Source organism: Chelonoidis abingdonii, chromosome 3 (genome assembly GCF_003597395.2).
Source record: "Chelonoidis abingdonii isolate Lonesome George chromosome 3, CheloAbing_2.0, whole genome shotgun sequence".
Lineage (NCBI taxonomy): Eukaryota > Metazoa > Chordata > Testudines > Testudinidae > Chelonoidis > Chelonoidis abingdonii.
The window spans coordinates 131086664-131099256 of NC_133771.1; the positions used below are offsets into that span (position 1 = coordinate 131086664).

Sequence of the window (12593 nt, forward strand, 5' to 3'; positions counted from 1 at the left end):
CAGTTTGGTTCCTTTTGATTTCAAGTTACTCAGGCTGGATGAAAATCACTTCAGAAGGGCTAACATTTAAAAGGACATGGTATAATTTTACATTTAAGATGTCTTAGAGGAGAACTAGTCCAAGTCTAATGGTTTCTGGGGGAACAATTTGCTCTGCTATTAGGTTTGATCAGTTTCAGGGGTTCACCCACCTCATGGTTAAACCCCTTTCAGAAAAATAGTGGAATGAATATTTTTAAAAACAGATTTAATTAGCAGTAAAAAAAAAATGCTCATCAGAACAATCTGTGTGGGTGGAGTGTAAAGCTTCCACAACTTGCTGACTCAGTGTTTACAACTTTAGCCCGCAATGATAGCCCTATGACTTAGCACTGGGTTGGTGCTTTCTCTTTTCCAAGCAATGTACAAACATAAACTAATTCAGCCACAGATCCTCACCTTGTGCAGTAGGAAAGGACATTTTATAGAGAGACGCCCCCTAGAGGCTGGGAGGTTCAGTGGAGAGGGCTCTGGAATGGTAGTCAGGAGACCCAGGCTCCACTGTCTGTCCATCATGGTCTTACTCTGTGACCACATTACCTCTCTTAGGTTCAGTTTCCCCATCTGTAGAATAGGGATAATACTACTTACCCTCCTTTATAAAGCTCTATGGATGCTATGTAAGAGCCAACTGTTCATATACTCATTCATATACTCCTCCAGTGGTCCACTAACACTAAATGGGGCCTGGATCCAATACATCCAAAGAGTCACCAGCAAACCAAAGGGCTCACTGAAACTAATAAACCTCTCCCTTATAAAACTGCTCATGGCATTCCTGTTTCCCTGCCCTGCCAATACTGTCTCCTACTCCCAGCTGCTCATGGTGAACTCCAGGTCTTACTGGTAGTGCTCCCATAAGCCCTTGGATCCAAACTGTATTGTCCAGAGATCCCTTTTCCACTCAGGTCCATTGATCCTGCCTCAATTTACTTTTGCCTTCTCAGAGGACAGCCTTCATTTCCAAGCCTGTAGTAACTGGCAGAAATTTGTGTGTGTATTCACATTAAAAATTAGGAGAATGAGAATGAGTGAATTTTTGCAGCTGTTTTCTTGTGGAATGCTCTCTCATGGCATGCCAGATTTCTAGCCAGATTTTTCCAGTCCTTTGTTCCTGTAGAACCAATGTGGCTGGAAGATTAGACTGGAAGAGTTTCTGACAAAAACAGTATGCAGCCTTCTGGGTTTTTGAGTACATAAGCCATGGCTTCTCCACTTTGTCACCATTGGGGATTTCACACCAGTAATGCATTGGATGGAAACTTCTATTTTCACTGTCTTTGGGGAACATGAAGTTTTTCACTTTCTGTGGCCTATGCAATACAAGGAAGTCCCTCAAGCTACTGCTCAAGTGGGTGCACAGTCCTGGATCATCTAGACTTAAGGAACTAAACTGAGCAGCAGCTGTTTCTTGTGCCTCCACCACACTCTTCTCTGATCTACACTTTTCTTCAGGAATGAGCATGATTACATCCATTTGAGATGGAGATATGGATGCTGCAGTAGCTGCCAGGTCACCTGCACTCTGACTAAATGGAATATCAAGCATCTCCTCACCACTCACATACTCACTGGGGCCAGAAGGCTCACTGTGAACATTTGTGTCTATGTATCTCAGGAGAGCTCCTTCCTGCTTAGACAGAAAAGCTTCCTTTGCTTGCTTTCTTTTTCTGAATGCTGCCCCAGAGGGGTGTTTTCTTCTTTCAGTCATGACTGCTGTTCTGTGCCAGCTATAGTGTCTCTCAACACTCAGTTGAAGGGGACAAATAAGGAGGCTGGTGGCAGGGCCTGAGTGAGGGAAGATATCAGCATCTTAAGGGCCTAGCTGGCTCCTACTACTTCGGTTGACTGCCTGTTCTCCTCAAGTGGGTTCAGGAAAGCAGCAGGAACAGGAAGCTCCCTGAGAAGCTGGTGTTAATCAGTCCAGGCTCCTGGGGGTGCTAGAGAGGTACATAAGAGGCTCCTCCTCCTCCTCTCTCTCCCTGCAGCTCCTGCTGCTTTCTGTTATTCCCGCTCACCTTTTCTCTTGCCTGCCTATTATGTCTCTTGTGCCCTCTTTCCTCCAGCACAGCACTCCACCATTTCTGTGTATCTAGAGCAGAGAGGATACACATCACCAGCAGCAGACACAATTTTCTACACTCTGGGTCCTAGTGGCACCCCCCTCCCCATCTGGCACCTGAGGCGGCCACCTCAGTTCACCTCATGGTAAGGCCAGCCCTGCCTATATGTATGTTTTGGCTCTTAAGACTTGTTAAAAGAGGATAATTAGGAAAAAGGTGTTAAAATATTCCCACAGATCAGAAGGCAGATCCTCATAAGCCCTTCCTGTCCCATTTCCATCCCTTTGCTTTTGCTGCCATTTTTACCTCTATAAATGCTCTATCTATGATATTTGTAAAGCACCAGCCACTGTTGTACTTAGGTATTCCCATCTCATCCTCTGCACACAAATTTTAGTGATTAAGCGTTTCCACACCTTCCCTTTTGCAGAATACCACATGAGCAGCTTCTTGCAAAGTAGGCCTCATGTGCAAATCCACAATCCTCCACAAGGGGCAAGAAACTCAAGGAGTTTATCCAAATCTGTTCTGAAACCTGTGTTTATTGAATGACATCATGTCCAGTAACTCCTTGCTTAACATTGTAGTTATGTTCCTGAAAAATGCGACTTTAAGCGAAACGATGTTAAGTGAATCCAATTTCCCCATAAGAATTAATGTAACGAGGGGGTGGGTGGGTTAGGTTCTAGGGAAATTTTTTCACCAGACAAAAGACTATTGTGTGTGTGTGTGTGTGTACGTGTATATATACACACACACAGTATAAATTTTAAACAAACAATTGAACAATTGAATACTGGTACACAGCAATGATGATTGTGAAGCTTGGTTGAGGCAGAGGAGTCAGAGGGTGGGATATTTCCCAGGAAATGCCTTGGTGCTGAATGATGAACTAGCGCTTGGCTGAGCCCTCAAGAGTTAACACATTGTTGTTAATGTAGCCACACATTCTACAAGGCAGCACAAATGGAGGGCGAGGAGACAGCATGGCAGACAGAAACACATACCGTGTGTGTGTGTGTGTGTGTGTGTGTGTGTGTGTGTGTGAGAGAGATGTGCATTGCCCTTTAAGAATGCTGACCCCTCTCTAAGTATATTGCCTTTTTAAGTAGATCAGCAAGTTGAGACAGTAGCTGCTGCTAGCAAGCTCCCTCTGTCCTGAGCCCTGTCGTGTGTCTCATCCCTACTCTGTGGAGATGGGGTAAGTGGGGGGTAGAAGCAGATGGGAGGGGGATACCCTGACATTAGCATTAGCACCCCTCTTCCCCCTGAACCCCACCCCCGCACAGCAAGCAGGAGGCTCTCAGGAGCAGCTCCAAGGCAGAGGGCAGGAGCAGCACATGGCAGTGCAGGGAGGGACAGCTGAACTGCCCAGCAATCAATAGCCTGCTGGGCAGCTGCTGCACAGGGAACTTAGGGGTGTGGGGAGCTGACGGGAAGGCTGCTGATCCACCCTAGTTCCAAGCCCCCACCAGCCAGCTGCAACGGGCTGCTCTTCCTGCAAGCAGTGGACAAAGCAGGCAGCTGCCAAACAACGTTATAAGGGAGCATTGCACAACTTTAAACGGGCATGTTCTCTAATTGATCAGCAACAAACAATGAAACAATGTTAACTGGGACGATTTTAAGTGAGGAGTTACTGTACTCTACTGATGCTGTTGCCATGCTACCAGCCTGAGCATCCTTTGACTGATAAGTAGCTTTTACTGAACTGTTAGGCCTACAGGATTTTTAGTGTCTCTGAGAAGAATGACAATGGAAGTACTGATTCCCCATCCCCACCCGCCTATTTTATGGGGTCAGAAAAGGCCATGTCTCTGATGCCTTCATTTTACTGGGCTACTTTTTGCATCATTTGATCATCAATGATAAATTAAACCTGGTCTTGTCTGATGGTGATGCTACCAACTAACTGCTCTCACCATCCAACTTTTCCCCAAAACTTTTCCTTAGCTTCAAGCCTTTGCCTCTTGTCCTGTCCTCCTCAGTGGCTGAATATTTGCCACCTAGCATTTCTATCACCTGGAAGATATTTATAGATTTTGATCATGTCCCCCTGGACGCTTGTCTTTCCCAGACTGTACACATTCTAGCTTCCCCAAGCTCTCCTGATATAGCATGCCTTGCAGTCCTTGTATAATATCTATTTTTCATTCTTAGTATTTTCTTTGGCATGTCTGTATTCCTCTTTAAAATATGGTGACTAGAATTGCATAAATTATTCTAGATATGGTCACACTGGGGCTATGTAGAGCAGCACTAATTCCTCATTAATTAGTTAATGATCTGTGATAAACCCTATGTAATATAGTACTATAACAGAATCTGCTTGCAGAAGTATGTGTGTGTATGTGCGAGAGAGAGAATGGGAAATTTATTATTCTGTTTTCCTGTTTAAACAAAAGTGCTTTCACATAATCATAATGAAGGATGGAAACAACAAACTTATGTTAAGTTGCTCTTTGCTATAAATGTTCAAATTTTCATACTTTCCTCCTGAGAAATATCTGGCATACACTGATTGTTTTCATTATAGACTGATGAAGGGGGTTGGGAGTGCTGGGGTAAAAGCCTGGGGGAGAGTGGGTCCATTCTAAAGATTTTAGGTGAAATATTTCCTCTTCATAAGTATTTTTCTAAGTAAACTCTGGAAGGGTGCAGTTAACACCCAGAGACAGGGAGATTACATTGGAGACTAGGAAATCATTCCAACCTTCTCTCCAGCTGAATTTAAACATGGGGCTCTTGGGAACCCCTGGCAGCACCTAAACTTGTTCTTGATGCCAACTCTCCCCAGTAGTGTGGGGTCCTATACTACACTGCCCTGGGATGGAAATACAGAGCCAAATCTCAAGATCCTTACTCAGTCCTCATTTACACTCCCCCACCCCCTCCGCCCAATAAAGTCAATGGAGTTTGCATGACAAAGGACAGTAAAATCTGAATCTCAGAATTTGGCCTGTACATGTCAGTCCCATTCCCTCCCCTGTTACCTAATCAGGTTTAACACGAAGCATTATTTTTGTTACTGCTTGGCTCAAGGAGGAACATAACCCATTTGATACTATGTTTGCTAGATTTGTTCAATTTACTGTGAAACCTGTTTCATTAGTAAATAAAAACCAGTTTCTTAAAATTGCCCTGATCTTGCAAACCAAGCACACAGATGGACCCTGGATCTCATCCAGAGCCCTGCTGAAATCAGGGGGGCTATATGTGGGCACTTGCTTCTAGGAGCTGGCAAGATTGGGGCCAAAGGATACAACAAACCTGAGATTTTCCATTGAAATTCTCATTACACTTCCTAGTGGGCAATTTATTTATTCCATGCCCACAAGTGTGGTGGGTGCCTTGCAGACAAATGCACATAAACATGGTCTCTCCCCTGAAGAGTTTACAATCTGCTTCATTTCAGACAGATGACTCCCATTTTCAGAGAGAGCGAGCAGCCAGGCAAAGCAGTCCAAATAATACAGATACCTCAACAATCTATCAGACTAGAGGACCTTAGGGCAGAATTTTTTCCTTTTTTTGCTTCAATAAACAAAGACATACAAATGCCTGTTTCCTTAAAAGAACACCACACAAATGCATCAGCCTGCCAGACAGTGTTGGAAGGCTAAATTTATCTTGGTAGTTATTCAGTGCTTTCTGCACTTAATAATAAACTCCTGATATAGCTGCAGGTTATGAGGAGAATATTGTGCAATGAGCTACATTTTATTGAGTACTCTCTAGCCTTCAGACTAATATGTTTTCATGTCTACTTAGGTCAAGCATCTGAAAACCAGCAAATTACAACTGTGAGCATTAATGGAAAGGAGAAGAGAAGTAAAGGTTAATTATGATATATACCACTTGGGCTTTCTGTGCTAGACCACTTCACTCAGTGTCATTAGCACACAAATACATGTATTTTGGGAGACTGATTACACAGGACCCTGCAATAATAGCCCATCACTATGATGGGTTATCAGCTTCTCTCTGTTGATGGCTTGTAGACACTGCCTTTCCATTTGTACTTGCAGACACTGCTTCTCCATTGGTTTTGTATCTGTACAGCTTACGTAAAATGCACCTTTCTCCCAAATCAGCCTATATCAAAACATACAGGGGGAGATGCATCCACAGAATGCTTACTAATTATCAGCGTTATAAGCTAAAAGTAAATGTTATTTTATCCTAGAGAGGGGCTCATGCTGTAAAATTTTTCTCTATATCAAAAATTTGACCCTGCTCAGAGCTGGGGAGTGTTTGGAGCCAGGTTGTTGGCTTGGCACATTATACAGATAGGATAAAGTCATTACATTCAGATGCAGTTTCCAGATCCAACTTCCTCAAGGTGCTGGGGTGTTCAGGTCTTGGGTGTTCATTTGTGCCCATCTGTACTTTATGCTTTTTTGGCCAGATTCTCTCCCATGATCCAGTCACTCTGGCTGGCTCCAGTAGTAAGAAGGGGCCAGAAAGCCATCCGATCTTACTAGCTGGGGATTCCTTCAGCATGGGAGAGTCCACAGCTGGCATGGAGTTAATTAACACAGCTGGCTCCTGTACCATCCACATCTGCAGCCTCTGGTGAAGGTGGCATGTTTGGAGCAGATGGGATCATGGCTGGAACACTACTCTGCTTTGGCCATTCTCTACTAGAGTAACAGTCCCTGTGGGCTAGAAACAACCCATGTAGTTTAGAGCATGCCCTCGAATCAGAGAGAGGTAGCCAGCTCCTCTGCACTCTCACTTCAACTCTGGCCAGTGGAAAATGGACACATCTGAGAATCTAGCCCCATATCTTCACTGCTATTTACATACAGAGATCAAAGCTGAAAATCAGCCACAGTATTTAAACAAAGAAAACTTTTCTCCAAGAGTGCCTCAAGTCTCTGGAATGTTTTCCAGTGTCTGATTTGTTGTAGCAAAGCTGTTGCCTTTCTTCTCTGAAACAAAGCTCTCGATCTGTTATGGGGATCTCATATCAATTGTTTTTTTCTTTGGTACAATATCCTCCTCAGACACACACATACTCGCTGAAGTGTTTTCCTTTTACTTAAGTGACTTAGTTTCTCTTAATACTGAGATAACTTAAATAGATTGACCTGATTTTCATTTATTTTTTGACACCACTGGTACAATACACCAATATAATCCTTGCAAACGTGCTTGACAAAACCAATCCCCTTTGCTGTATAAAATCCCAAGACATCTGCTATACCTGCTTTGGCAAACACGTCAATATTTGAAGGCTCTGAACCAGAGCAAAGATCTGTAAAACGATCATTTTTCCAACTCATTTCCTTGTGTCTGTGCCTTCCTAGGGATCTCGGAGAAGTGAGTGACATTACCTGTATTTATATTGCAAAACTGCACACCAAACAATAAACCTCTAGCAACCATTTTAGTTTAATTCTTTGTAACTTGGAAGTGAGGTGGAAAAAAGACCCGAGGGAAAAATTTCAAAAGCACATAATGCTCAGTTTTATAAGTGAATTAGGCAACCAGGAGCTTTCGGGCTTGCCTACATGAACATTTAGTTTGTGGCAAGCAGGGGTGTACATCTACCTCACACTAACCTGCCACACAGTCAATGCCCATGTGGACCCTGCTGATGTGCACTGAGAGTTTGTCAGTGTGCTCTGAGCTACCCTGCTTTGAAACGGGAGCGGATTGCACTTTAGGGAATTCTTAGTGCACAGCAGCAGGGTGCACAGGGACAGCTAATGCACAGCAGAGTCACATCTCAGCCTGCCAGACAAGACCTACGTCTAATTGTAATTCAGTTTAATACTCTAAGAATTGTGTAATGTAGACGCAGGTCATTTTAATGTGCACAAACTAAAGTTAGTACATAAGAACCCCCCTGCATAGACAAACCCAGCTCACCTAAGTGACTTAGGTCCCTAATGCCTATGTAAAGCCAATGAGAATTAGGTGCCTAAACTGCTTAGGTGCTTTAAAAAAAATCCCTCTAGGCTTCTCTTTGTATCTTTAGGTGCCTAAATACCTTTATAACTATGACCCCAGCTAGTTGCATGATGTGGACAGAGAAGGCAGATGAACAATAGTGGGGAAAAAGGGGAGAAATGCCATACGTTTTAACAAACATACTGTTTCTGGATTAGGAAGAGGTTCCTTTTATTGGGTGGATTTTCTGGCTGCAGTACTCTGACTCAGTTTATGGAGAATCTATTTTCCTACACAGAAATAGTGAATAATTCCCAACAGGGACTGTGCAGAATGATGTGTTGTCTCCTCTGGGCAATTGGCAGAGATTATTCACTCAGTGACATTATTCATATCTTCCTGCAGCGATTCCACAAAGTCATGTTCCTAGCTCCTTTGCTGCTGACCCCACTGTCCTGTGGGGGAATAGTCTCTTAAGTGCTAACACTGGGCCAGAAAAAGAGTGAGAATGACTCTCTAGCCTGGTGGCTGGGGCACTCGCTGGGGTTTCCAATCTTCTGGCTCCAAGGACCATTTAATTATTTACACAAACTGCAAAAGCTTCAACAGGAGTGAGGGCCTACCCCAGAACATCCTGCAGGTCAACGCACTCTCTTCAGAGGGAGTAGACTCAAGTTCAAATCCCTGCTCCACATCAGGCAGAGGAGAGAACTGAACCTAATTTTCCTATGTCTTGGGTGAGTACCCTAACCACTAGGCTACTATAAGGGGGACATGGCCATCACCTCCTTTGGCCTTTTTGTGTGAGTTAGGGGTGCTCTCTGCACACCTCCCAGATTTGGGACCCATAGGCAGGGCCGGCGCTACCATTTAGGCAGCCTAGGCAATCGCCTAGGGCGCCAGGATTATTGAGGGGGCAGCATTTTGCCAGGGGGTGACAGGCGGCTCCGGCTGACCTGCTGCAGGCATGCCTGCGGAGGGTCTGCTGGTCCGTGGCTCCGGTGGACCTGCCGCAGTCATGCCTGCAGATGGGTGGCAGCTCCACCGGAGCCACGGAGCAACGGACCCTCCACAGGAAAGCCTGCGGCAGCTCCACCAGAGCTGCGGGATCAGCGCGGGGGCGTGAAATGGCCGTGCGCCTAGGGCGCAAGAAACCCTGGCGCCGGTCCTGCCCATAGGGTGGGGGAAACGCCTAATTTGAGGAACTCACTGGGGCTTGGACATCTGATAGACTCCAAGCATCTAGATTAAGGTGGCTGTGTGTATGCTCGCTGGCAGAAACTAGGTCCCTAGGGGACTTTAACAATGGAAATTTAGTTGCCAAAGAACTTCAGGCACCTACAGAGTTAAGTGGCAGCTGACCAGGGGTTTTGAGGATCTTAGTAGTACCTAAAGGCATCTAGCCCTTTGAGCTTTGTTTTCATGCTTACTCCACAGATATCAAAATATTTAACACTAAGAAAATATTAAATACATTTTTGGTTCAAAACATGTTTCTGTGCAGGCACAGATGTAATTTCATTAAAGTAAAATTATTCCTACTACAACCCAATACCATCTGTTGACAAGAACAGTTGACACTGGAAAATTGTAACTTCTCCATTCACTTTAAATGGAAAACCTCACAACTTCGCACAGAAGCCCCGCTCCTTTTCAGCTTGTGATTGTGTACTTAATCAACTGCTACCTCAACAAGGACATCAACAAACTAACTCTCATCTCCCTATCCCACCTGCAAAAACACAATTTATAACAAAACTAAGTTTCAAATTCATTTTGAAACTTACAAAAGGAAAATATTCAGAGGACAGGTAATTTGCTAAAGTCACTCATATACTGCAAGTTCATCAAACATACTCAACTACATACCACAATTTGATTTCAAGTAAATATCCACCTTTACCTTATGTTTATTTATGCACAAGCTTCCACTAGATAATACAGGATCATTGGGCCTGATTCTACTACCCTAAGTCACATTGAGGACTCAGATCTCTCTGGAAATACTCCCATTGATTTCAGCTTCAAATCACCACCATGCATTGTCCCCTTTTCTTTTTGAAAGAAAATGTCATTGTCTACTTCTCTGACACATGAGTTTTTTTGTTAGTATCTATTTTTCTTCTGGATGCTAAACATGTTTAATGTTTGGAACTTTCCTTCCAAAGACAAACCCTCCAGACCATGAGCCAGACCTGTGGGTTTCATCTTCTGCTCTCACTAATACCTGCGTATTCTTTATTTAATACAGGCAACAGATGCTGCAACTTAATACTTCAGGTGTGACCTTACCAAAGAATTATACAGAGCGACCATTATTTTCTAATAGGAAATAATCTCCTTTTTATACACCCTTGCAACTTGCTGGCTTTCTTTGCTGCAGCTGTGCACTGTGACATTATTTTCACAGTATTACTCTACCAAGTGTAAAGTCCTTTGCTTTTTCTTTCATGTCTAACTGAAGTCTATTTAATTAGTATTTTGATTCTCTGTTGGATCTCTCCATTGGTCTCCTTTGTGCATTGGTAGTGTGTCTGAATGCCAAGGAGACAGAAGGGGCAAGGAATCTGATTAATTATAGGTGCCTATGATAGTGCAGCATATTTCTTTTCCCAAACATCTCTAATTATACTAAAGAAGTGTCATAGTTTAATACACCACGGAGAATGAGAAACAAAGGTGGTTTGCATTTATAAGGAGTATACTTCACAATGTTTTTTTCTTCATTTGGGGGCTATTTCAATTTAGATCCTGTTCAAATCTATTATCTAGGTAGCAGGGAGAGTGACTGAAATGATTAACAATAATCTAAACCTGACTGAATTGATATTCTGTATGAGAATGAAAGGTCGTTTCCCTCTGCAATTTCATTTGCTGAGGTTAAATCAGAAGTATGAACCCTGAAGCTCAATACCTAATCCTTCTGAAAAACAGATGAGTCAGTGGCCAGATTGATGCCCAATGTAATGGAGCAGCCTTGACCATATATTTGCATCTGCCAGGATGATTTCTTACCTTCACCGCAAACTCTGCTTCTGTTACTTTATGCACACATCTCTTGCATACTGAATAGGAGCCAACACCTATGTCCTCCTTGATCTCATATCCATCTGTAAAATGAATATTGTTCCCATGTAACTGCTGCAGAGAAAAACAAAACAAGGGAAATCAAAAGACAAGCATTATTGAACCATAAAAACAGAAGACTCCTGGCCAGTGACAATAAAGAGACTGCTGAGCTCACCCTCTCCAAACATCTACCAAAGATTCATTGTCCTTAGAAATTATTTAAGTTCAGTTCAGTGAAGTTGTGGCCACTTTCTAAATAAATGTGTCTCCTTCCTTATTGGTGTCCTCTCTCAGTAAACTACAATTATATATCTACAAACAATGGCTGAGATGTTTTTAGCCATATTTGGGATTTGGAGATCCAATTCCCATTAGAAATTAATCACATTCTCTCTCTGGCCCAATGAATATTTAAGTCTATATGCAAAGTGAAACAGCTCCAACAGGAGAGATTGAGACACTGACTCAATAGAGGATAGTGGTTAGGGTAGAGAGACTTGAATCTAGGTCCCCCAGGTGCCAGGTGAGTGCCCTAACCACTGAGATATTAACTATTCTGAAGGTTGCCTGTCTGTCTGTCTTGTTTTTCACAGAGAATTTTGAAGTCTCAATTTTGGGCCAATGAGAAATGAAGCCTAATGCTGAATCCTGAAATTTTTTTGCAAAATGGAATTCTTGTTTTCTGGCCAGCCTCAGTAATTGCCTGTGAAGTGTTCTGTGCTATTATTGTACAAAACAAGCTATATAAAAAATATACTACACTGTATCACACAGAATATTAGCGGGATGAAAGCTGATACCATAAGCAGGGGCACTCCCCATGAAGTGCAACAGAAAAGACCTCGTGTGCCAGATTGCAATGCTCATGTGGTCGCAGTGCTATTCACTCAAGTGTGTGAAGTTCTTTTAGTTTGCATGTAAATCTGCACTGGTGGGTAAGTGGGCAGAAACCGTCCTCACACACAGCTGATACTCACTTTGCCATTCCCAAAAGAGCCAAGAAGAGAGGAGGGTACTGGGTAAAGAAACCGCTTCTTTTCCCCACAGCAGTAAGTGAACAGGCTGGAATTGGAATTTGCTGTAGTGGCATGTATGGGAGGGAACATCCCTGAAGTGTTTTTCCCCCCTTCTTTCCATATATTAGCATTGGACAAAGTACAGAGAAGGGCAACAAAAATTATTAGGGAAATGGAACAACTTTCATACAAAGAGAGATTAAAAAGATTGGGACTGTTCATCTTAGAAAAGAGAAACTAAGGGGAGGATATGATGGAGGTCTATAAAATCATGAATGGTGGGGAGAAAATGAATAAGGAAATGTTACTTTCCCCATCACAAGGACCAGGGGGATAGCTCAGTGGTTTGAGCAGTGGCCTGCTAAACCCAGGGTCATGAGTTCAATCCTTGAGAGGGCCATTTGGGAAACTGGGGTAAAAATCTGGGGATTGGTCCTACTTTGAGCAGGGGCTTGGACGAGATGACCTCCTGAGGTCCCTTCTAACCCTATGATTCTATAAGGGGTCA

At 43.3% G+C, this 12593-nt stretch overlaps 1 protein-coding gene across 4 annotated transcripts in view; it reads right to left on the reverse strand.

Moving 5' to 3' along the window:
- The window catches only part of RPS6KA2 (ribosomal protein S6 kinase A2), a 464767-nt gene that overhangs the window by 36673 nt on the left and 415501 nt on the right, over positions 1 to 12593 (reverse strand). For all 4 annotated transcript variants that reach the window (XM_075064103.1, XM_075064105.1, XM_075064106.1 and 1 more), the window contains one exon: positions 11016 to 11141. In XM_075064103.1, the coding sequence (XP_074920204.1) occupies positions 11016 to 11141 (126 nt within the window). The remainder of the gene's footprint in view (positions 1 to 11015; positions 11142 to 12593) is intronic.